The 26,637-nt window shown below is 44.7% G+C and overlaps 1 protein-coding gene across 1 annotated transcript in view; it reads right to left on the bottom strand.

Moving 5' to 3' along the window:
- emid1 (EMI domain containing 1) overlaps positions 1-21,736 on the bottom strand; it is a 386,658-nt gene extending 364,922 nt beyond the window's left edge. Inside the window, exons 1-3 of the mRNA XM_078554249.1 lie at positions 21,456-21,736; positions 5,949-6,065; positions 1,828-1,931 (exon numbers count right to left, since the gene is read on the bottom strand). Of these exons, the coding sequence (XP_078410375.1) occupies positions 1,828-1,931; positions 5,949-6,065; positions 21,456-21,664 (430 nt within the window). The 5' untranslated portion in view covers positions 21,665-21,736. The remainder of the gene's footprint in view (positions 1-1,827; positions 1,932-5,948; positions 6,066-21,455) is intronic.
- Positions 21,737-26,637: the final 4,901 nt, after the last annotated feature.

The following is a 26,637-nucleotide window of genomic DNA, read 5'->3' as shown; positions in this document are numbered from 1 at the left end:
TTAGCATATAGAAAATTCTTTCAGGGTCTGTTATGTTGTTCAATAGTAATTATGAATTTAGTGCAACCCCATTACCTCTCATTCAACAAGGTGTAATCTTTTTAAGGGTTTTTTTTCCCCAGCGAGACTAAGGACGCAAGAGCGAAAGCTTTTGTCAGTTCAGTGATTTCTAATTGATTAGTGTCCTCAATGGCACATGCTCTGGAGAAAGGAAGAACCAATGACAGCAACTTCTAGATTTCCGTTTAGCTGTGCATGTGCGGACTCCCAATGTTGCTGTCAGCTTCAGAGGAGTGAAATCTGCAAAATCAGTGCCATTGTAATTCATTCTTATTAGATCATTCTGTGGCGGATAACCATAATTCAGGCGGTATAGTGTTCTTTAAGACATTAAACTGGGTCACCTGTTCTGAACCAAATTAAAAAAGGAATTCAAGATGAGAGAAAGTATCATTGGCCTATTTTTTCAAAACATTGTGCAAATTTTTGCTGTCTTACAGCGGATGGATTATTAAAATGAAACTATTGCCTATAAAGGTACCAAATAGTATCAATTTATCTGAAATTACACAGATTGTGGAGGGTCATGAGGTGGGGAAATATCTCTGATTAAAGGGTACTCCCACTTTTGTATTTGTATGTTGCATTGAAATGGTGCCTCACCTGTTTTAAAAGAAGATTTTCTTTTAATGTGTTCTAAGTCAGTTACCTTGAAAGAAAGGCACAGCATTTTCTTTACCTGCTTCTTATAAATAAATGGCAATGACCCATAAACAAATTGAAGCACTGACCACTATTTTTTTCACCTATAAACCAAGAAGTCAGAGGTTCCGTAAGCAAAAGATGTGTAAGATTTGGGGCAACTTTATTTGTGAAAGCAAAGCTCATGGCCTCTGACATTCAAGTTGATCACAACTAGGCTCCACTGACCACATGGCACCAGCCATAACCTTGGCACACCAACAAACTAACAAAGGGGGCCAAGGCTCCTCCAGGTCAGTAGGGGTCAGTTGCAGAACTTTGCAGCCAACTTGCAACATAGGATGTGTAGGTCTTTTCTGCCATTATCTCTCATGCTTTAGGCTTATTTGAAGCATGCTGCACTGCTGTTCCTTGGAGTGGATGCCCACAAGTGCCAGAGAGGGCAATTCTCACCCACATCTAATGCAGCAAAATGTGCACTTAGTCAGCCAGTGAAATGGGTACGGTTGCTATACCACTGTCACTTGCCACAGAATCCGTATTGTGCCCCCCCAACGTTGGGTTTTCACTCCATCTTTGCCCGAGGCTGCTCTTTTCTTCAGCTTTGATAAAGGCTACTGAGAAACTGAAAGGCATTTTCAATCCTTAAGGATATGTAAAAACAAAACGCTCCCATCTCTGCCAGGTGACAATATATATCTTTTAAGTGGCTGCATCCTTTTAAATTTCACCTGTGCCACAACTTCTCTTAAGCTAGCTCCCTGTACAAGGCCAGCGCTGCTGTGAATGATTATGAAAAGTTTTCTAACCCAGGAAACTTGTTTCCATTCAGTACACAACACATCTGGTTGGAATTTCACCAGAACTGAGGCAGCATCCAAAAATCCACCCGCATAAGGAGCCAACATTTAAAAAGCTTACTTTCATTCAGCCGAGTATCAGCTGAATGCAAAACACACCCTTATTATTTTGTTCAACAGCTAATTTGTTTTGCTCAACAATTTGAAACAGTATTAGAATGTCACTTTCGGACAGAAGTATCACATTGTACTGGCTGGCTTATTCAGCAGTAAGCAATGCACAAAGGCAGATGTCACACATTCAAGTGAGTGACGCGGGCCTCACCTTCTTCACAGCTGCTCCCTCTGAACCCGACACAGCATTTCCATTCCACTGCTGTCACCGTTTTGTAAGTCAGTCTATAAGTTGGTCGGATCATCGCCCTGTAACTGGAAAGTGCAGAAACAACCTGTAAGTTAAGAAGTAAAAAGCTTCTCTCGGGCACAGTACAGACGAGGGGGAAGTGGGGTCACGCAGGCTCACCATCCTCCAGCCCTGCCCATGCATACTTTGTCACACATCTGGCCTGTGGCACATGAGCAGGTTCTAAAGCCCAAATTTTAGTTCAACAGATTGCATTTATATAGCAACTTTAATGTAGCAAAATGTCCCAAGGCCCTTCACAGGAGCATATTCGGGCAACATATGACACTGAGCCACATGAGCTTGGTCAAAGAGGTAGGTTTTGGGGAAATTAATTAAAACAAGAGAGAGATAGCGAGGCAAAAAAAAGGGAGGGAATTGCAGGTGTGCTGAGATCACTATAATCAATCCAAGTTATTTTTTCCTTCACATAAATTAGAATGTGGGTTTACAATCATCCTCTTCATTGTAGTATAAGGGGTTAATTCTAACAATGTGATATGCTAATGAGACAGTATACATCACAGGAAGTGATCCAACATCACATGGGCTTGCTGTCTTGTTGAACCTCAGGGCAAGATGAAGCCAAAGTACGTCATAAAAAGATATTGTGTTCCTCACCTCATCCGACTCCGTGAATACCCTGTATTAGCACAACAAGACCAAGATTATTATATGGTGGCAACGAGTGAAAGAAAAAGCATGGAAAAGTCTCTGCCATTACTGGAAAGCTTTGAGCAGGTCGCAGATCTCAGCCAGACAGAAGTGTTTCTGGATTGGTGCTGAAAGATTTACTAGATATCACCTTGCATTGGGCCTCGTGGTGAAGCCAAGCAGTGAGCAGGTCAGTACGATATTGTATGTGATGGGTGGCTGTGCAGACGATATCCTAGTAGGAGAAGGAATCAAAGAAAAAGCCACATACGATGAAATAATATAAGCACTTGATGCCTACTTCAATCTGCGAAAGAGTACCTTTGTCAAGTGGGCTACATTTAACAAACATACCCATCGACAAGGGGAAAATATCGATACATTTACCAATGATCTGTATAGACTTGCAGAAAACTCTCAATATGGCAGCTTAGAAGATGAACTAATCAAGGACAGAATTGTTGTTAGAGTTTTGGATGAAGCATTGTCTGACTACTTGTAGCCGAGAGATGATTCAGCCTTAACGAAGGCAATTCAACTAAGTAGGCAAGCTGAGGTCAGGAAGCAAAAATCAATTGGTGAATCGGGATGACAGGGAGGATGGTATCCCAAAATTGACTGACTCAATGGAGGATGTTACATTTAAAAGCAGTGAGCTGGCTGTACAAGAGCAGGGGAGACAGGAAGTACTTGTAGCAGCCGCGCCAGCTAACTGTAATCAGTGTGGTGAGAAGAAACACAAGTGTGAAAATTATCCTGCCAAAGAGTTCAAAGGCCATTTTTGCAGAAAGAAGGGTCACTTCCGGACTATGTGTTACAGCAAGAGGCCTGTAAAGAATAAGCAAAGAGAGAAGCCTTTGAAGGGCGGCAAGATCCATGAAATAGAAGATATCAATGACATTGAGATGCCTTTCCTTGCAGAGATCCAGGAACCATGTGGAAGCTCCAGGAGTGCTGATATCCTAGTCAAGGAAAACAAGACACGCTTTAAGTTAGACACAGGTGTGGCAGTTTCGGGTTCTTTCTGATCCTGAACTGTGGTTGGACAAAAGTTCTCCTCAGCCATCATGCAAAAAACCACATAGACCAGGAGGTATAGAACTCAAGGTCATAGGACAACTGAATGAAACCTTTCAGTATACAGAGAGAGAGAAAAAAAAAAATCACTGAAACCTTATATATGATACTCAGCTAGAGCTGTTGACTCTTATGCAGAAAAGCCTGTACTGACTTACATCTGATCTGTGGAATAGAGGAACTGGAAAGCTGAGAATATCAACCTAAAGCCCTCAGAGCTGAATTTCCACAGCTGTTCACAGGACTGGGAAAGCTGAAGACAGCATACCACATCACTACGTCCTAAAATGAAGCCAGTGTGCCCAATTGCACCCAGATATGGCCCTCATCCACTCTTGCCAAAGGTAAGCAACAACCACAACTCCCAGCAACAACTCAATGACGGAATGAAATCAGAAATCTGGTGAAGAATGTGCTCAGGTCAGAGTGCTGCATTAAAGGGTGGCCAGCATACATGTCACAAAATCCCATTCTCAGAAAGTACTATGAAGAGAAAGGACACCTCAGTGCAATTATTGATTACTCATCTATGACAAAAGATTTCTGAGATTCAATATACTGCAAGGATTGGTGCCAAGGACATTTGGGCATCACAAAACATTGAGCCAGAGCAAGATATTCTGTTTGGTGGCCAGGACTCTCAAATTCGTTGGAAGAGATGATATCGAACTGTATTACTTGTGCTATTCATCGTCAGGAGATGAGAGAATCGTTGATGTCATCTTTCTTTCCATCAAGGCCATGGGAACCTCTTTGGATGGACCTCTTTGAGCACAGACATAGAATGTTCTTGATTGTAGTAGAATACTACTCCAGATAAATAAAAGTGAGGCAACTGCAGGGTCACACTTCTGAAGCAGTAATTACATCGCTGGAGGAGATGTTTGCAACACATGGAATCCCAGTACTGGTAATCTCAAACAACGGACTGCAGTTTGCCAATGAATATTTTAAAGAGTTCATAGCATCATATAGATTTGTCCAGCAGCTCACCAAGATACCCTCAAGCCAACAGTGAAGCTAAAAGAGGAATGCATACAGGTAATACATTGCTGAAGAAGAACTGTGAAACATCCAACTTGCACTTCTGAGCTATCGTTCAACTCCACTCCAAAATGGTCTAGCATCATCTGAACTCCTCATGGGAAGACTGAGAACTCAACTCCCTATACCTACGCACTCGCGTATGCATACAGGCACACACGCTGTGTACAAGCTGATGAATTGGACAAGATGAGGGAGAAAGAGGATGAGTATTGTTCCAGCTAGATGTAGAACTATAACAAATGTCACAAAGCATACCAACCTACCAGAACTCCAACCCAGGAGAGCCAGTTTGGATCCGAGACCAAGCTTGCTATGGACAAACCTATCTTATCCAAACAGATGATGCTATGGTGAGACAGAAATTACATGGACTGGTTGCCACACAGAAACAACCTTCTACAGAGCTGAAGCAGTCATCTATCAAATGGTACAGCCCAGAGAAGTTGCATTCATCTACCAATCCAGAGGATTACCAGACTAGTGAACCTGATTCATCTGTTAACTCTCTTTCCGCCCAGAGTCTGAGAGATCATCTGGAGGACTCAAGTCCCCAATGTACTCTAAAGGAGCAGATGAGCTGTTTGGTTAGGCTTCGGCTGTCCCTATAAAAAAAGAAATTGAAGTCAGAGACTTTGGCAGAGTGTGGGGTGGGTTGATGTAGCATACTGGGGGAATCAGAAACTTGGGGGAGATGTAGTATAAGGGGTTAATTCTAACTGATATGCTAATGAGACAGTAACCTCATCAGAGGAAGTGGTGCAATGTCACATGATTTTGCTCTCTCTTGTTTAACCTCATGGCAAGATGAAATCACAGTAAGTTGTTTCTTAATAAAGATAAACAAACTCTGTAAAATAATCTGAGTCAGCATGAGACCCAGAATATTACATTCATCAATTATCAATCAGCCTTACCATCCCCAAACCCCCTACTATCAAAACCCTGGCACTGGCGATCACTTGATCAGAAGGTGAGTAAAGCAGGCTAGGTATTCGGTAGTGAGTCACTCATCTCCTGACTCCCCAAAGCCTCTCCACCACCTTCAAGAGGCAAGTCAAGAGCATGGTGCAATTGTTGAACTGCTGAGGACACTCAGTTATTTTTATGCCAAAATGAAGATAACTTTGATATCATTCTAGTAGACATTATAACAGGTACAAAAGTGACCCTGAGCAGCTAGATTGCACAATAGGGATGTCAATGCCATTGTAGATGGTGCAGTGGTCAAATTGATATGTCTAGCACAGTAGTAAGTGTATTCTCACCTGATACCACCAGGACATCCCATTGGCCATCTGCAGCTCTGATACACCCTCTGCACATAAGTTCCATTCTGCACTTGGCAGGATACTGTTTTCGTGACAGTGTATGGGCACCAGTTCCTTAAAAAAAAAACATACATTGCAATGGTTAAAACTGAATTAACTTAACCCAAAATCACAAAAGAGTAAACAAGTATAGTTTACAAAGGAACACAATCAAACAAGCGTTCTGATTAAGGGACCCAACTGAGATGCTAAATCATTGTTCACTAAGTTGCTGTCTATTTCCAGCCTTCTCCCATTTAACTCTGAAATAACGGTTAGATTCTCCAGTCTCTGGATCACAGGAGATCTAAGATGCCTGTCAGGACCCTGTGAAGTCATGACACACTGAACTTCACAGGAATTGCCCAGGAGGTTTGAACTTAAGACAGGCAATTCCCCCACTCCCCGGCACTCTCCGAAAGTTTCCGACAGTTCCGACTTATTTACCTGGGTAATTACCCAGGAAAGTTTGGACAGACTCTAGTCTAACTCCTGGATAACTATACAACTTACCCCCAACTCACTCATATGGGCCGTCCCGCCACCCCCCCACGCCCCGCCCCCCGAGCATGCGCCCACACCTACAACCAATCCCCACCACCTAGCTAACCCTCTGACCTAACCTGACTACCCCTGACAGATTATCCATTCTGCCGCCTCGTCCACCTGCCACACTACTCATTCATTCACTCTTCTGCACTGCACTGTTACGCTGAAGCTGCTCGATTAAAGGTACTTCTGAAGAAGCCGGCCTCGGAAGACCCAGTCAGAAATGCGGAGCAGCATTGGGCCGTGAAAAAGTAGGAGCAGAGCGGCAATCCGATTGTGATTGCCACTTCGTGGAAGATCCGAGCCAATGGCCAGGATCTTTAGGTCACTGAGCGGGGGGCGGGGCCTGCTCGCCGATGAGTAAATTGACGCAGGATGATGTCAGCCGGAGCTCCCGACGTCACCCCACGTCATTTCAATTTCCAGGTCGACGGGGGTGCAGCCGAATCAGCTGTGCTCCCGCCGACCTGTCAACGGCCTATTGAGGCCATTTAAAAAGTAATTAACATCATTAATGGACCTGCCCGTCCAACCTTAATGTTGGCGGGCAGGCTGGGAGCCCTGGCGGGCTTCAGAAAAAAAATGAAACCTCATCCACGGGCGGGATGAGGTTTCATGTAGATTTTTAAAAATTTAATAAAGGTTAGGGTTAAAGGGATGGGCATGTCCCAACTCATTTGACAGTGTCACATATGTGGGGAGATGTCATGGAAATTTTGTCTCTCCTCCTTGACCATTTTTAAGTTTGGCGCCAATCTCCCTGAGGCAGCACTTAGCCTCAGGGAGATGGGTGCGCTCTTTCGCACACTCTCGGCTGAGGGATTCCCCTCCCCGCCTGCACAGGGAGGGAGTGTATAGCACTTCCTGGCAGACGTCACGCTGGGGAGGCCTTAATTGGCCCGCCCACGTAAAATGGCAGCGCGCCTCCGATTGAGGGCGCCAATTGGAGGCACGCCCACCCGCACCCGCTCCTGCACTTCCCCCCCCCTCCGACAGGGGGAAAATTCTTCCCAATATTTTCCTATACAGCTTTAAATGTAGAGGTATCACATTCTTAAATGTTGGAGATGAACAGGGTGACAACCCTTAGAATTGACTTATGTTGAAGCGATTATACAGGTAACCAATGCGTAGATTAAAATAGCATATTTCTCTGCCCCAGTGACTCAGTCATAATTGTAGTGAGGATTGTAAGCAACACAATTCAGAATTATTTATATCAAACAGCCCTGACTTCGATATCTACTCTGTTCTTGTAGCCTAGATCTTAATAGGAACCAACATCAAATATATCTTTCCCAAGAGGTGGTGCCTAGAACTGCTCACATTACTCCAGTTGTGGTCTGAGCAGGGCTTTGTATAGCTGAAACATGATTACTATGCCCTTTTATTCTATTCCACTAAGTATAGAGACCAGCATTCAATTAGCCTTTTTGATTTTCTGCACTTGTTCATGACATTTTAATGGTCTGTGTACTTGTCTCTTTGGAAATCTACTTCAGTAAACTAGCTGATACCTCATGGGGATCACAGGCCAAGACCCTAAAGACCTCTGCTCTTGCCATCATATACTCAACTGCACGATATTGCACATCAGTATGGTACCAATCTGCCCACACCAAACATCGATGTGCAACTCAACAATATGCATCATCACTGGTACTCTTCGGCTAACTCACCACCCCTGGCTCCCAGTCCTAAGCAACATTCCCGCTCGCACTCGCTTTCCAACCCCCCAACATCATGGAGCTAATTGAAACATGCAAGCTACTGGAGATGGTCTATTTCAAACCAAGCCTGCCCTTATTCAATGACCCCTTCAACCCACCAGTAGCTACCCGATATGGTTAAACCCACCACACTGAGGAGTAATGGCTGAGGACCTATGGCAGGAGGACTGCCAGGAGAAAACATCCACCAGAAGCCACTTTCTCATCATAGACCTCTACTTGCCCACCTGGCTTTGATCTTCCACATCGACAGTGGGTCATTTTAAACCATTCCTTTACTGGCCAAAGCCTCTGTGCATCCACCCAACATCAATGGAGTCGCCAAGACTATCCAGGTTGCGCTGTGGTGCAGTCCAAACAATACTCATGTTGTTGAGGAGTGTCTGCTGATTAAACTTGAAGGCTGGCTTAAACAAATCCATCTAACCATTGACAAGGCTATTGCTTGGCTTGGTGACTATGCACACACTAAATAAATAAGCATTTAGTGAGTACCCTGAGCTATCATTTTTAGATTCGTTTACATTCAAAATCATTTGCTAAAGTTATGTCCACTCACGTAATCTATCAATATCACTTTGCAATTTTGCAGTTCCCTCTACATTGCTTACAAGACTGCCTACCTTTGTGTCATTGGCAAATTTGGACATGTGACTTTCTACCCAACCAGCTAAGTCATTAATGAATATAGTGACTAGTTGAGGCCCTAACACAGATCCTTGTGGGACGCTACTAGCCACATCCTGCCAAGTAGAGTAGCTGCCCATTATCTCTACTCTCTGCAACTCAACCGATTTCCTAAACAGATTAATAATTTACCTTCACTTCCATAAGCTTCAACTTTAGTTAACAGTCTAGCGACTTTATCATCTGCAGCCACTTCCTGTTCATTACTTTAGTCAAATATTCAAAAATTCAAAATCGGGTTCACCGGCTATCACCTACCCCTTACAAATCCATGCTGGTTCTCTCTGATCTCTGACATTTTTCAATGTGTTCAGTTACCCTACCCTTAAATATAGATTCCTGTAATTTCCAACAATGGGCATTAGGCATATAGTCTATAAATTCTCTAGTTTCCCTCACTCACCTTTCTGAAAAAGTGGAGTGGTATGCACAATTTCCTAGTCTAAAGGAACTGTCTCAGAATTGAGAGAACTTTGGAAGTTTACAGTTAGGACGTTGCAGTTTGGCAGGGGTATGGAGATTATGGGTCAGCCAGGAGATGCTTCGGATTGTAGTGGTGGGAGGGGGTGGATGAAAGAGGATCTCAGTGGCTCATGGGCGAGGATGCCAGGTCAAACAGCCCCAGTTTACATGAGGGGGTGGAGCGGCGCAGCAGAACGACAAATCCTGCAGGGGTTAAAATTCCCCCTGAGGAATCTATATGAGGGTGAAGTTTTAGAATACTCTGGCACATTGGGTCTGAACCTGAACTCCAGGAAGGTCACATTCAGCAAGAGAGGAGGCAAAATAAAAGTATTTGCCTGGATTTTGCAGTTATAGTGACTGCAAAACTGTTAGCGATCACTGTCATTACCCTGTGAAACTGACAGCAATATCTTCCTGTCTGCATCAGTTAAATTCTGAAATTCAGAAGTTGCTGCCAGTGATTCTTTGCCCCTCCACAGGGTGCACTGAAGTCCCCACAGGCGGCAATCTTTAGAAATCACTGAACTGTCAAGAACTTCCATTTTCAAGGCAACATCATTGATTAAAAATCCTCAGAAAAGTTCCACCTTGTTAAATGAGTTGCAACTGAGTTTTTAAACACCATACTAAACCTGTAGAGTGCTGTACACTCCCTCCGACCCTGGAAAACTACTGTGTAATGTCAACCTTTTTTCCTTTATGATAAAATTCCATTTTAATAGAATTTGTTTTAAAGTTTATGATATTTCAGCTTCCAATGTGTATGTCTCAACCTTTATTTCCCACTGTAAGATGATTTTTTTTTTTAAACATAAAGATAACCAGTGCATTTTATTTCCAGGTTTTCCATCAGTGAGGATTCTTCAATGTGATTGGCTGGTTACCTTGCTCAATGATATCACTGTCACTAGAAGCCTGAAGATCCCCTTAACTTAGTGCCAGATTCAAATTAAGCTTGGGAAAGGGGAAATCTGCACCACAAAAATCCTTAGATCTTTGCGGGCAGCTTTCTTTGAGGTTGAGATTATCATTGAACACTGTCACTTCATTGCTGACAAAATCCAGACCTATGACTTCAAGCTGGGGTGGATTCCTCCATCATCAGCAGCCACCCGCCATTACCTTGCTCAAGTTAACCTTCTTTATGTATGAGCTCCAAGGGTGATCTCAGCCTCTGGCCTTAACTGTGTGAAACATCATTGTGAAGCAGGAACTGTTTCTTTATTGACACTCATTCATAAATGTGCTTCCAGTAGAGGTTGCTGATAACAATCAGCCATGGAAACCTAATGGATTGGTTTCAATATAATAAAATAAAAGCAAAATACTGCGGATGCTGGAAATCTGAAACAAAAACAAAAATAGCTGGAAAAACTCAGCAGGTCTGACAGCATCTGCAGAGAGGAATACAGTTAACGTTTCAAGTCTGTATGACTCTTCTGTTCTGCATTAGGGAAGAATCAATGGTAGCACCCTTAGCTATCAACCTGTGAGAGATCAGCTTCCTCAACACAAGCTGTAAATGAGACCTTTGTGATCTGTATGGTCCACCTATCTACTGCTTTGAGCAGTTAAAAGAATCTGATGAGCAAAGTGTGAATGCTCTTGACCAATCTTTTATTGTTGCTCAGATTAAGAGTCTTACCCTAAAACTGGGCATTCCCAGCATTTCCTGCTTTTGTTCTTTTAAGTGTCCAGCTTTTTTTGGTTACTACATTGATCATCTTTTAATGATAGCTGCTGTACAGGCAATTTGGTAATATAATTTTTTGCATATTCAGTATAAATCTAGCAGCAAATGCTCATTAAACAAAGATGCATTGGTGAAAATAAGACATGCATTTATGTAATAAATCAGCAGACCTTTAACTTAATTCTTATAGCACCTCATGTTGAATGAATTGTTTCCAGGTGCTGTGACAATACTGCAGTTAATGGACACACAGCAGGATCCCACAAAATGATGACCAGTTAATCTATTTTTGGTTAATGTTGTTTGCGGAAGAAATGTTGACCAGCACACCAAAATACCCCACTGCTCTTCTTTAAAGCTTTCAGTGGCTTGCTGAAAGTCTGGAATGGAACTTGAATCCACAACCTTCTGACCCAGAGGTTACTAACTGAGCAAGTCTGACACGTGGCGCCATCCTCTGCAATGAATACTGCTGTTTCACTGCCTATCATATACTCCTACAAGGTGAGAGTTCTTTCGCATTGTGCCAGGCACTAGTACAACAGCAGGCGTTGACACGATGTGAACGGAATTTGGTCATGCTTGTTATTGGAGAGAGTCCAACCCTCCTTGGTGCTAGTAGACTGGCGCCAATAATTAATTTGATTTGTGTGGCCTGGGAATGAAGTCATTTACACCTAATACTCTGACTTCCTCCAAGTCTCTCAGCCTTGGAGGCCTGAACTCAAGTGTGGATCCTCTAATTTCCCAGACAAAAAAATCAACGTGTTGCTTTATTTTTACGTTGGACACCACCACCTCACCCGTGTAACAGCAGAACCGAATTGGAAAAAATAACATTTCTTTAATAAATTGCAAAGTATCCTGTTTGGCTACCACATTTCCCTACAAAACATCTGTGCCAATATTTCAAAAGTAATTACTTGGCTGTGAATCGTTTTGGGACATTCTGTGAATAGGAAATGCTGCATAAATGCAAGTTCTTTATACAAGTTCTAATTGTGCTAGCTATTTTTGGAATGAAGATCATTATACAATAAATGTGGCTCTGATACCAGTGCCAGTGCTTTAATGCTTCATCCTGACCATGAGCATTCGCCAAAATAATTTCCTCCCTTCCTCTCCTGACTTGCTAAGACTCAAACGCATTGGCAACCCTCCACCCAAGTGTCCATTCTTCACGTGAGATATTATGTTACCAGAAAGCTATTTAACTGTGAGGGCATTGCAATAAAGCCCACTCCTGTCCCAGCCAGACATCTACAAATGTGTAACTCAGGAGTTGCTGGATAGTTAGGATATGGATGACTAACAATAACAACTTGTATTTATATAGTGGCTTTAACATAATATGACATCCCAAGGCATGTCAAAGAGGTTCTAAGGCAAAATTTGACACTGAGACACATAAGGAGCCAAATGGCTTTGTCAAAGAGGTAGGCTTTAAGAAGCACCTTACAAGTCGAAAGTGAGGTAGAGAGGTGGAAAGGTGTAGGGAGGGGCGGACAGCCGAAGCCACAGTCACCAATGGTGGAGCAATTAAAATCAGGGACACTTAAGAAGCCAGAATTAGAGAAGCAGAGGGATTGCAGGGCTGGACGAGGCCACAGAGGGATTTGAAAATAAGGATGAGAATTTCAAATTTGAGGTATTGCTTAACTGGGAGCCAGTGTAGGCAGCGAGCAGAGAACAAAGAACAAAGAAAAGTACAGCACAGGAACAGGCCCTTCAGCTCTCCAAGCCTGCGCCGATCATATTGCCTGTCAAACTAAAACATTTTGCACTTCTGGGGTCCGTATCCCTCTATTCCCATCCTAATCATGTATTTGTCAAGCTGCCTCTTAAACACCACTATCGTACCTGCTTCCACCACCTCTTCTGGCAGCGAATTCCAGACACTCACTACCCTCTGCGTAAAAAACTTGCCCCGCACATCTCCTCTAAAGTTTTCTCCTCTCACCTTAAATCTATGTCCCCTAGTAATTGACTCTTCCACCCTGGGAAAAAGCTTCTGACTATCTACTCTGTCCATGCCACTCATAATTTTGTAAACTTCTATCAAGTCGCCCCTCAATCTCCGTCGCTCTAGTGAGGACAATCCGAGTTTCTCCAACCTCTCCTCATAGCTAATAACCTCCAGACCAGGCAGCATCCTGGTAAACCTCCTCTGCACCCTCTCCAATGCCTCCATTTCCTTCTGTAATGCGGCGACCAGAATTGCACGCAATATTCCAAGTGTGGCCTAAGGTTCTATACAGCTGCAGCATGACTTCCCAGCTTTTATACTCAATACCCCTGCCTTCCTGACTACCTTATCCACCTGCGTTGCCACTTTCAGTGACCTGTGGACCTGTACACCCAGATCCCTCTGCCTGTCAATGCACTTAAGGGTTCTGCCATTTACTGTATAATTCCTACCTGTTCCAATGCATTCCAAAATGCATTACCTCAAATTTGTCCGGATTAAACTCCATCTGCCATTTCTCTGCCCAAGTCTCCAACCGATCTGTATCCCGTTGTATCCTTTGACAATCCTCTTCACTATCTGCAACTCCTCCAACCTTAGTGTCGTCGGCAAATTTACTAATTAGCCCAGTTACATTTTCCTCCAAATCATTTATGTATACTACAAACAGCAAAGGTCCCAGCACTGATCCCTGCAGAACACCACTATTCACAGCTCTCCATTCAGAAAAGCACTCTTCCACTGCTACCCTCTGTCTTCTATGACCAAGCCAATTCTGTATCCATCTTGCCAGCTCAACTCTGATCCCATGCGACTTTACCCTCTGTACCAGTCTGCCATGAGGGACCTTGTCAAAGACCTTACTGAAATCCATGTAGATAACATCCACTGCCCTTCCATCGTTGATCATCTTTGTCACTTCCCCGAAAAACTCGAATCAAGTTAGTGAGACACGACCTCCCCTTCACAAAACCATGCTGCCTCTTACTAATACACCCATTTGCTTCCAAATGGTAGTAACTCCTGTCATGAAGAATCTTCTCCAATAATTTCCCTACCACTGACATAAGGCTCACCGGCCTGTAATTTCCTGGATTATCCCTGCTACCCTTCTTAAACAATGGAACAATATTGGCCATTCTCCAGTCCTCTGGGATCTCACCCGTAGCCAGTGAGGATACAAAGATTTCTGTCAAGGCCCCAGCAATCTCCTCCCTTGCTTCCCTCAGTACTCTGGGGTAGATCCCATCTGGCCCTGGGGACTTATCCACCTTAATATTCTTCAAGATGCCTAACACCTCTTTTTTGATCTCAACATGATCCAGGCTATCTACACACTCTTCCCCAGACAAATCGACCGCTAAGTCCTTCTCTTTGGTGAATACTGATGAGAAGTACTCATTTAGTATCTCTCCCATTTCTTCTGACTCCACAGATTCCCACCTCTGTCCCTGAGTGGGCCTACCCTTTCCCTGGCTACCCTCTTGCTTTTTATATATGTATAAAAGGCCTTGGGATTTTCCTTAATCCTGGTTGCCAATGACTTTTCATGATCCCTTTTAGCCCTCCTGATTCCTTGCTTAAGTTTCTTCCTACTTTCTTTATATTCTCCACGGGCTTCATTTGTTCCCAGCCTTTTAGCCCTTACGAATGCTTCCCTTTTCTTTTTGACTAATCTCACAAATATCCTTCGTTATCTAAGGTTCCTGAAACTTGCCATACTTATCCTTCATCCTAGCAGGAACATGCTGGTCCTGAATTCTTATCAACTGACGTTTGAAAGCCCCTCACGTCAGTTATTGATTTGCCCTCAAACATCCGCCTCCAGTCTAGATTCCTCAGTTCCTGCCTAATATTGTTATAATTAGCCTTCCCCCAGTTAAGCACCTTAACCCGAGGACTCTGTTATCCTTATCCACCAGTACCTTGAAACTTACTGAATTATGGTCATTTTTCCCAAAATGCTCCCCTACTGAAACTTCGACCACCTGGCCGGGTTCATTTCCTAATACTAGGTCCAGTATTGCCCCTTCCCTAGTTGGACTATCTACATACTGTCTCAGGAAGCCCTCCTGGATGCACCTTACAAATTCTGCATCATCCAAACCCCTAGCACTAAGTGATTCCCAGTCAATATAGGGAAAGTTAAAATCACCCACCACAACAACCCTATTGCTTTTACATCTTTCCAAAATCTGCCTACATAACTGTTCCTCAATTTCCCGCCGGCAATTCGGAGGCCTATAGTAAACCGCCAACATTGTGACTGCACCCTTCCTATTCCGGAGCTCTACCCATATTGCCTCGCTGCATGAGCCCTCCGAGGTGTCCTCCTGTTGTACAGCTATGATATTCTCCTTAACCAGCAGTACAACTCCCCCACCTCTTCTACATTCCTCTCTATCCTGCCTGAAACATCTAAATCCTGGAACATTTATCTGCCAATCCTGTCCATCCTTCAACCAAGTCTCTGTAATAGCAATAACATCATAGGGGTGATGGATAAACAGGACTTGGTACGAGTAAGGATGTGGGCCTGGTTGAATATTCCATTTTCCTAGCCCAGGGGTGCTGAAGCAACTCTAATTGCTAAATGCTGTTGTGGCTGAGAGCAGAAACTCAACAGAAACCAGGAAAGACCTTTTAGGAGCTTCTGATCTTTATGGTTTAGCCTTAAAGCAATAGGTTGTCATAACTCCAAAACATTGTTTCTCTGATTCACACAAAATACATCCAAAATAACAACGCTGGCATCAGGAATGTCTCAAGTTGAAGTTGTGACATGGTCACACTGATAATACTCAAATCCAAGATAATCTTCTAACTACTTTCTATACCATTATCATCCTCTCACCCTCCAATCTCCGACAACTGCTGAAAAACATTCCTCACCCTCAGAAATGCACCAGGGCACAGACAAAATGGGAAGTATGTCAAAAATGGCATTTTAACCACTTTAATTTTTTTTAAAAAATCGATTAAGACCAACAGCTTGAACACACGGTAAGAAAAATAACAAATGTGATCTATTACCACGTGAATAGAAGTTGGGGAGTCATGATTTTCAGAAAAGCAACATTAACGCCAGGAATAATATAACTGGGGATATGCAGTCCATGTCATTGGGTGATTTATTCTCACTTGTCCTCTAGAAAGTTTGTAGCAATATGTTAGTATTGTCCCAAGATACAACTTTACAGAAGTTATGCGAATTTCCAGTAATTGATGATGAATTCACTCTAATGTAAAAGCAAAAAACTGCGGATGTTGGAAATCCAAAACAAAAATACCTGGAAAAACTCAGCAGGTCTGGCAGCATCTGCAGAGAGGAACACAGTTAATGTTTCGAGTCCGAATGAGCCTTCAACAGAACTAAGTAAAAATAGAAGAGAGGTGAAATATAAGCTGGTTTGGGGGGGGGGGGGGGGGAGGGGTAGAGCTGGATAGAGGGCCAGTGATAGGTGGAGATAACCAAAAGATGTCACAGACAAGAGGACAAAGAGGTGTTGAAGGTGGTGATATTATCTAAGGAATGTGCTAATTAAGGGGAGAAAGCAGGACAAGCAAGGTACAGATAGCCCTAGTGGGGGTGGGGTGAAGGAATCGAAAAAGGATAAAAGGTAGAGATAAAACAATGGATGGAAATACAATTAAAAATAATGGAAAAAGGTGGGTAAAGAAAAATCTACATAAATTATTGGTAACAAAAAAGGGGGGGAAATCGGAAAGTGGGTGGGGATGGAGGAGAGAGTTCATGAACTAAAATTGTTGAACTCAATATTCAGTCCGGAAGGCTGTAAAGTGCCTAGTCGGAAGATGAGGTGCTGTTACTCCAGTTTGCGTTGAGCTTCACTGGAACAGAAATTGAGACAGAGAGGTCAAGGAAGGGAAGGGAAGTGTCAGAGATGGACCATGTGAAAATGATGGAGGGGTGAAAATTGGAAGCAAAATTAATAACTTTTTCCAGGTCCCCCTTATCCTCACTTATCACCCCACCAGCCTCCGCATTCAATGGATCATCCTCCGCCATTTCCGCCAACTCCAACATGATGCCACCACCAAACACATCTTCCCTTCACCCCCCCTGGTGGCATTCCGTAGGGATCGTTCCCTCTGGGACACCCTGGTCCACTCCTCCATCACCCCCTACACCTCAACTCCCTCCCACGGCATCTTCCCATGCAACCGTAGGGGGTGCAACACCTGCCCCTTTACTTCCCCCTCCTCACCGTCCAAGGGCCCAAACACTCCTTTCAAGTGAAGCAGCATTTCACTTGCACTTCCCTCAATTTAATCTACTGCATTCGTTGCTCCCAATGCGGTTTCCTCTACATTGGAGAGACCAAACGCAGACTGGTTGACCGCTTTGCAGAACACCTTCAGTCTGTCCGCAAGCATTACCCAGACCTGCCTGTCGCTTGCCATTTCAACACTCCACCCTGCTCTCATGCCCACATGTCCGTCCTTGGCCTGCTGCATTGTTCCAATGAAGCTCAACGCAAACTGGAGGAACAGCACCTCATCTTCCGACTAGGCACTTTACAGCCTTCTGGTCTGAATATTGAGTGCAACAATTTTAGATCATGAACTCTCTCCTCCATCCCCACCCACTTTCCGATTCCCCCCCCCTTTTTTTCCAATAATTTATATAGATTTTTATTTTCCCACCTACTTCCATTATTTTTAAATGTATTTCCATCCATTGTTTTATCTCTACCTTTTATCCTTTTTCGATTCCTTCACCCCACCCCCACTAGGGCTATCTGTACCTTGCTTGTCCTGCTTTCTCCCCTTAATTAGCACATTCCTTAGATAATATCACCACCTTCAACACCTCTTTGCCCTTTTGTCTGTGACATCTTTTGGTTATCTCCACCTTTCACTGGCCCTCTATCCAGCTCTACTTGTCCCCCCCCCCCTCCCCTTAAACCAGCTTATATTTCACCTCTCTTCTATTTTTACTTAGTTCTGTTGAAGGCTCATTCGGACTCGAAACGTTAACTGTGTTCCTCTCCGCAGATGCTGCCAGACCTGCTGAGTTTTTCCAGGTATTTTTGTTATGAATTCACACTATCCCGTTTTTATCTCAAATAATCGAGATAAATGCAGGCTGTATGTAAACACTGCTCCAGTAAATCACCCCATCAAAAGTTCATGCCTTGACTAAAGAGACCGACGGTACCACCAGTATCATTACTAATGTAAACACATCACTTTATACAAACTTCAAAGTTGATCCTTCCGTTCACTTTTGATCGACTAGCAAACGTGACGAAAACAAATTCAACGTCCAAATGGGTAAAAGCTTTGTGTCGAGTTCTAGGTGTCCTATTGGACTGAGAGTTATTCTGGGCTCGATATTTATTTGTATTCTCCCTGGTCTGTTTTCGAGCAGGGAAAGCTGGAACCGGAACATTTCACGTTGAACATTGCCCAGGACACGGCCGTTGTTAATGGCCTTTAACGGAACGATGCCATTCATAAATAATTCAATCAAATGGAGTTTCCAGTTACGAGTCTCCAAAGCAGCGAGGCATCTGGTGCTGAGTCAATGAGAATCTGAAATAAAACCTCAGCCAGTCACTGATGACAATGCCCGGCTCTAACTTCTGGATACTGTCAGCCCAGTTGAAGCAGTGTTAATGCTCAGATAATAGAAGAATAACACTGAGGGTTTCGAGTGGTTACTGATAGTTTGTGGGTGGTTGTGACTGGGACCTGTTATTAGAATGCATGGTCCGGAAATCTGTTCGTTATCAGTTGCCACAGGCAATGTTGTGATGTCAATAAAACCAAGCTCCTACAGTAAGCAGTGTTTTGGGATGCATTATTCCCCCAGTAATAGACGCTGCATTGATGCTTAAAGCGAGGGTATCGTTTGAAAGTGGAAATTAGAAAGGCCATTAGAGTGGGACTGGGTGTACAACTATTTGATTAAGTGGTTCCTTGCAGATTAATTTCACGCAACAGCACCGTGAAAAGGCCCATCTGCAGAGTCCTCAGAAGAGTTCATTAGCTCTCGCTTGGGCGAGAAACATTCACTTCGAATTACTGTTGGAAGGAGATGCCAGACCCCCGAATAAAACCTGCCTGACATGACTGATGGGGAATTTATTTAAAACTGACCATTCTATGGTCTTGACTCACTTAAGATAAATTCCGCCCCTTTTCTGTCGTGGTACAATGTGCCAGATTGCTTGTCAGGACATACAGAAACTCTCACCAGTGTAAACTCCACAGTTGTACACCTATTTTTAAGCAGGCTTATATCTGGCCAATTTCAGAGCAACCCCGCCCAGTTAACGGGGAGGGGGTTCCAGTCGAGTTGGCTGCTTAACCCAATGGAGGTGTCACACCTTTGAAAACAGACTACAGTTTTGATTAATTGGCTATTAAAGTTTTAATCAATCTTAATATACGGAAAAACATTAACATGGCACCATATACAGATGGATAATTTCGAATTTACCAAAAAAAAACCCACAACGTGACAAAGTAGGATTTAGTCCTTCCTTAACGCAGGATCTTTGAGCTCTGGAACACGAGGTCAGTTTACTATTAGCTTTCTTTCGTTATCCGTCCCATTAAAGTGATCGAGAGTGCTGAAATATCACTCTCAATCGAACCAGTGATTTTTGTGAGAGGTCAGATGAACCTGGTGCCGGTCTGAGGCACTTGTTCTTTGGAGATTTCTTAGCACTGAGGGAGGAGGTGGCTTGAATATTCACAGGAAGAATCGTCTTGGATTGCTTGAAAGGCGATTACCTCAACCCGTGTCAAACTTTTAAACCACAAGGGATTGCTCGCATTCTCTAAACACTAGATGCTTCTTTTGTGCGAGGGCTTTTTGTGTACAAAAGCCAACCATTGTCATTTTACCCGACAAGTGTGATCCCCATCCTATCAAATGTAGGGAAGCTTAATGAGGAAGCTAGGACTTTGATTTATTTTTTAAAAGAATTATGCTAGCAAGGTAGAATCATCCTAAACGTGTTCTATTCTCTGAAACGAGACAAATCTAATATTAAAAAACCAACACAGGTTCCTCCCTATCTGCAGCCAAATTTATGGCAATGGTCAATACCACACTGATGTGAATTCACGGGAGGGACGGTCCACGCTGTAGAGTGGCGCATTATTCAGATCATTACAGTGTGAGGTGCTGGTGCCCAGGAGGTGTCAGCTGTGGACCTTTCTACCACAGCGCACCGAGAGACTGGGAACTGTTTAGAGCCCCTCGGGCTGTACAGATCAAAATGAAAGGCTGTAAATGACTGTAATATTGTTTGTACTGATGCACCTGGTGATACATTTTGTAAAAGTTTAACCTGGATTGTACCCTTGTAATGTTGTTTTTGAAATGGTTTTGAATGTGATTGAAGATTTTTATGAATAAAGTATATTTTTAAAAAAAAAGTCAGCTGTGGCTCAGTTCATAGCACCCTCGCCTTTGAATCAGAAGGTTGTGGGTTCATGTCCCACTCCTGGAAACCAAGAACTGTGAATGTACTTGAAAGAGTTACAATCTGTGACTGTTGATAACTTGAAAGAGTTTCAATCTGTAGGGAGATTACAGATTTACTTTGAAAGGTGTCAGCTGTGGCTCAGTCCATAGCACCCTCGCCTTTGAATCAGAAGGTTGTGGGTTCATGTCCCACTCCTGGAAACCAAGAACTGTGATTGTACTCAAAAGAGTTGCAATCTGTGACTGTTGATAACTCAAAAAAAAAACTCGGGTTAACCCCCAGGGCGAGGATGGCTGCACAAGAAGTTCTGGCGACCCGTGAGACCATGATGAGAAAGCCGACAAACCCATTGGCAGCTTGTCCGAATCTCATCTCAAACAGCGCCGGATTTGTCAGATAGCAGGAAGGGAAAAACTCTCCTCTCTCGATTTATGAAACTGTATCAAGAATTCCCGTGGGGCGTTAAATGCTACATTTTTCTTTTAAAAAAAAGTTGTCAATCAAAACACGTGTTTCAGGCAGCTATTGTACGAGATGAGAGTTTTAAATAAGAGCAAATCCCTGGGTAGTATTTAACCATTGGGAAACGATTATACCTGGATAGTTGGATTGCTTTAGCGAGTAGTGAACTTCTGGTCCACAAAATATCTCGAAATCAGGGGCATTAATAAGTGTATATCCAACAATCTGACCGTCACTCTGATGAACCTTTCTCCGCAGCGAGCTTGTTTGCCTTCCCCACATCCGGACACAACTAACTAACCACAAGCACTGACCCAGAACCCGTCTGCAGCAATTCACAACCAGCCTTTTGTAACTTAGCGAGACTCGCCTTTTTTCCCCACTCTCCTTCATCAAGGTTACTAACTTTCTATTGTGAAAAAGGAGTGAAGCGGGGCTACCGGTTACCTGCGGGTGAGGAACCCATTGCTGCCCACTCCGAGCTGGTCCTTGCTGTTCTGCCATCCCGCTGGGTACTTGTACTGAAATCCAGTCCCCCACGAAGTGCACACCAGGGGGATTAAGTACAGCAGAAAGAAAGTTGCCAGGAAGCCTCTCCACGATGCTGTGCACCACTGGAGGTTCCTGGAAGTGCCCGCATGCACGCTCCCGGCCATTCCCTGTGCACACTCGGGTGGATGATACTGGATTATCTCTGGCCGTCCGAACTGCACCGGTCCGCCCGCCTCCCCGTCCGCAATGATCTACTGGATTCTCTCCACAGCACACACAGGCGAGCGCTCCCGAGTGCTGCAGCAACCTCAGCTGCCCACAGTTCTCAGAGTGGACACAACAAGCCAGAAGCTGCAAACATCCGAGAGTCAGGGCTGCCTGGTTCGTACCGACTGGAGCTTTGCTTTAACTGTCATTGAGGATACAATCTGGAAGTGTTTTTTTTATATATATATATACACAAGGGCTGCTTGGCTCAGTGTGTGGAGACTGAGTGTTGCACCCTGGTGCCTCCACTCTTTTCCTTTGGTCAGGGCAGCGTGTGTTTTGTAGTTTCCCAGAGGAGTCTCATTGACGTCTCGCTGATGGATTGCTGGCACCGAGGAATCAGACGGGGTTTCTTCCCCCCAATGGATTAACGACGCGGCGCAATCAGGTCCTTGAAAAGATCTTGCACTCCCCCTGGCAGATCCCGCCCCCCTATTCATCCAGAAAACGTGGATCGCCTTAAAATGCTTTACAGGGACAAGCCCGCTGTCATGCTTTTGGGGTTTTAACAAACATTATGAAATATAATTCACGCGCAGCTTTTTTTTTTCAGCGCAGCTCCTCCCTGAAAATGTTGCCCCAACAGCTCGGATACTTAGCATAAACCAGCTAGCCCGGGTCAAACCATCTCAACACTGTGGCAGACTTGGAAACACTTTCATGAGACCCTCAACATTTTCAAAGCTGGTGGTATTTTTCGCAGAGGAAGCCAGAGGGCACTATTTAGTAAAGGAAGAGATTCTTTATCAAGTTTGAGAGTTTCAGGTTGTCTCCTCGGCGTCTGCCCGAGTAACTGTTACCCTGACGCAAGGTCACCGACCACTATTTCTCCCCCTCTCTGTCTCTCCCCCCCCTCTCTCTCTGTCTCTCCGCCCTCTCTGTCTCCCCCCCTCTCTGTCTCCCCCCCCTCCCTCTCTGTTTCTCCCCCTCTCTATCTCTCCCCCCCTCTCTCTGTCTCTCCCCCCCTCTGTCTCTCCCCTCCTCTCTCTGTCTCTCCCCCCCTCTCTGTCTCTCCTCTCTCTCTCTCTCCTCCCTCTGTTTCTCTCCCCTCTCTCACTTACTGCCCCTCTTTCTCTCCCTGTTTCTCCCCCATTCTCTCTGTCTCTCCCCCTCTCTCTGTCTCTCCCCCCTCTCTGTCTCTCCCCCCTCTCTGTCTCTCCCCCCTCTCTCTCTCTGTCTCCCCCCCTCTCTGTCTCCCCCCCTCTCTCTGTCTCTCCTCCCTCTCTGTTTCTCCCCCTCTCTATCTCTCCCCCCCTTTCTCTCTGTCTCTCCCCCTCTCTATCTCTCCCCCCCTTTCTGTTTCTCCCCCCTCTCTCTATCTCTCCCCCTCTCTCTCTCTCTCTGTTTCTCCCCCCTCTCTCTATCTCTCCCCCTCTCTCTCTTTCTCCGTTTCTCCCCCTCTCTCTTTCTCCGTTTCTCCCCCTCTCTCTCTTTCTCCGTTTCTCCCCCTCTCTCTCTTTCTCCGTTTCTCCCCCTCTCTGTCTCTCCCCCCCCCCCGTCTTCTCCCCCCCCCCTCTGTTTCTCCCCCCCACTCTCTCTCTCTGTTTCTCCCCCTCTCTCACTTACTGCCCCTCTTTCTCTCCGTTTCTCCTCTCTCCCTGTTTCTCCCCCCCCTCTCTCTCTCTCCCCCCCTCTCTCTGTCTCTCCCCCCCTCTCTGTCTCTCCCCCTCTCTCTCTCTGTCTCCCCCCCTCTCTCTCTCTGTCTCCCCCCCTCTCTCTGTCTCTCCTCCCTGTTTCTCCCCCTCTCTATCTCTCCCCCCTCTCTCTCTCTGTCTCTCCCCCCCCTCTCTCTGTCTCTCCTCCCTCTCTGTTTCTCCCCCCTCTCTCTATCTCTCCCCCCTCTCTCTCTCTCTCTGTTTCTCCCCTTCTCTCTCTTTCTCTGTCTCTCCTCCTCTCTTTCTCTGTCTCTCCTCCTCTCTTTCTCTGTTTCTCCCCCTCTCTCTTTCTGTTTCTCCCCTCTCTCTCTTTCTCTGTTTCTCCCCCTCTCTCTTTCTCTGTTTCTCCCCCTTTCTCTGTCTCTCCCGCCTCTCTCTCTGTCTCTCCCGCCTCTCTCTCCCCCTGCTCTCTGTCTCTCCCCCCCTCTTTCTCTCCTCCCTCTCTCTCTGTTTCTCTGCCTCTCTCTCTCTCTGTTTCTCCCCTTCTCTCTCTTTCTCTGTCTCTCCCCCTCTTTCTCTGTCTCTCCCCCTCTTTGTTTCTCCCCCTCTCTCTCTTTCCCTGTTTCTCCCCCTCTCTCTTTCTGTTTCTCCCCCTCCCTCTCTTTCTCTGTTTCTCCCCCTCCCTCTCTTTCTCTGTTTCTCCCCTTCTCTCTCTTTCTCTGTTTCTCCCCCTCTCTGTTTCTCCCCCTCTCTCTTTCTCTGTTTCTCCCCCTCTCTCTTTTTCTGTTTCTCCCCTCTCTCTCTTTCTCTGTTTCTCCCCCTCTCTCTTTCTGTTTCTCCCCTTCTCTCACTTTGTTTCTCCCCTTTCTGTTTCTCCCCCTCTCTCACTTTCTCCTCTCTCAGTTTCTCCCCCTCTGTCTTTCTGTTTCTCCCCATTCTCTCTTTTTCTCTTTCTCCCTCTCTCTCTTTCTCGCCACAGATGCTGCTTGACCTGCTGAGTATCTTCAACATTTTCTGCTTTTAATTTCAGATCTCCAGCTTCCACAATTCCTTGCTCTCGACTATGCTGTCCACTGCTTAGTTCCAGAGTTTACATGGATACTGCAGGATGTCTTGCTACCTCATCTACCCCAACTGGCCACGTTGTGATTCTCGTTGTGCATTTTTAATTTAGCCAGGTTATCCATTGCCAGGTTATCCATTTTCTTAAAGCAGCATCTTCCTAAACTGAGGAAATCGCTTGTGGAATGACTGGTAGTAGAACAGGACATGTCTGACACCAACCCAAATGAAGGAAAGAAGTTAATCTCCTGTGGAGAGAGGTGATCAGTTAAAACAAACTGAAAACCCTAAAGCACTTTCTGACCTTTTATTGTAAATTCCGCTTAAACATTATCATGAGTTCTGATGAAGAGTCATATGGACTCGAAATGTTAATTCTGTCTTTCTCTCCACAAATGCTGTCAGACTTGCTGAGTTTTTCCAGCTGTTTTTGTTTCAGATTTCCAACATCCCCAGTATTTTGCTTTTATAAACATTATCCTTTCCTGAACGATACGGAGCAGGTAATCAAGTTGTGGCTATGCGTATACCTGCCCAACTACTGGATGAGATCACTGTTACATTTCCCCCAATTAAATCTCATTGTTCAAATTTAGGTCTACTGAAATTGAATTCGTTGACTAATGACTTCCCCCTCCACTTTCTGAATCCAGGTAATAAATGGCCACACTGCTAGGCAATCCCTTCGATTTCATTTACCCTACTCGATGTGTTAAATTCCCGCCTCCTTCCTTCTGCATACAAGTGTACCTTCCGTTGAATCTATGAACTGGCGCTTCACATTTTTTTTGCTTTTAGACATAGGGAGATTCAACGGATGAGTGTATTTACACTCCACAAGCGTAGCGTTACTGAAAAACCAAAACGCTGTTCCAGAAATGTTAACCTTGAAAAAGGATACGAATTCCCAGAGTGACTGTGAGGCCCCTTTCTCTAGGGTCTCTCACTCCACTTTGCTCCGTGTCTTCTTCCAATCCATAATAACACCACTTTGAGTTTGAAAGAGCAGCGCCATTCCCTACAGGAGGTATCCTGAAACAACACATTATATTAGCAATATGGAAGACAACTATATTTGGAGCCGGCTAGCAATCAAGTACATGAGATCTATATGATTACGTTTTTTAGTGTATGTAAGCAAACTCCAACTGTCAAGTTCCGTTAACCCAACCATCTTGTTTGTAAACGCTTACTATCCAGAGGACTGGAGAATTGCAAACATTACGCCCTTGTTCAAAAAAGGTTGTAAGGATAAGCCCAGCAATTACAGACCTGTCAGTTAAACTTCTGTAGTGGACAAGATTCTAGAAACAATTATTCAGGATAGAATTAGTAGCGACTGGACAGCATTTCCCTCCGTCGGGGGGGGGGGGGTGGTGTTTGTGTGGGAGTGGGTGGGTTCCCAATCGGCGCCACCATTTTCCGTGGTCGGGCCAATTAAGGCCCGCCCAGAGTGACGTGCGCCAGGGAGCGATGTGCGTTCCCTGTGCGGGCGGGGGGGGGGGGGGGGGGGGGTGGAGGGGTGATTCCCTGAGCTGGGAGTGCGCTCTTTCACGCACGTGCGCAAAAGAGTGCACAGATCTCCCTGAGGCAAAATGCTGCCTCAGGGAGTTTGGCTCAGGATTCAAAAGTTCATCAAAGGCAGAAAAAAATATTCCTGACATGTCCCCTCATCTGACACTGTCACATGAGCTGGGACATGTCAATTTCTTTTATTTAAGCATTTTATACAAATTTTAAAACCCTAATGAAACCTCACCCCACCCATGGATGAGGCTTCATGTTTTTCTGAAGGCTGCCTGGGCTCTTCGCCTGCCCGCCAACCTTAAGGTTGGACGGGCAGCTCCATTAATCATTTTAATTACTTTTTTAATGGCCTTAATAGGCCGTTGACAGGTCGGCAGGTGCGCAGCCGAGAATCTAAATGACACGTGGTGACGTCAGGGCGCATGCTCGACGTCACCCTGCGTCATTTTACGCGTCAGCGAGTGGGCACAGTCCCCGCTCACCGGCCGGAAAAAGCTGCCCATGGAAAAATATGGGTTGATAAGGAAGAGCCAGTGTGGATTTCTAAAGGGGAAATTGTGTTCAACTAACTTGGAGTTTTTTGAAGAGCTAACAGAAAAGGTCGATGAGGGTAATGCTGTTGATGTGGTGTACATGGAATTTCAAAAGGCATTTGATACAGTGCCACACAACAGGCTTGAGAGAGA

This window comes from Cetorhinus maximus, chromosome 12, assembly GCF_964194155.1.
Source record: "Cetorhinus maximus chromosome 12, sCetMax3.hap1.1, whole genome shotgun sequence".
NCBI classification, from domain to species: Eukaryota; Metazoa; Chordata; class Chondrichthyes; order Lamniformes; family Cetorhinidae; genus Cetorhinus; species Cetorhinus maximus.
The sequence above is the reverse complement of the archived record's forward strand: the minus strand, read 5'-3'. Positions and strand labels throughout refer to the sequence as shown.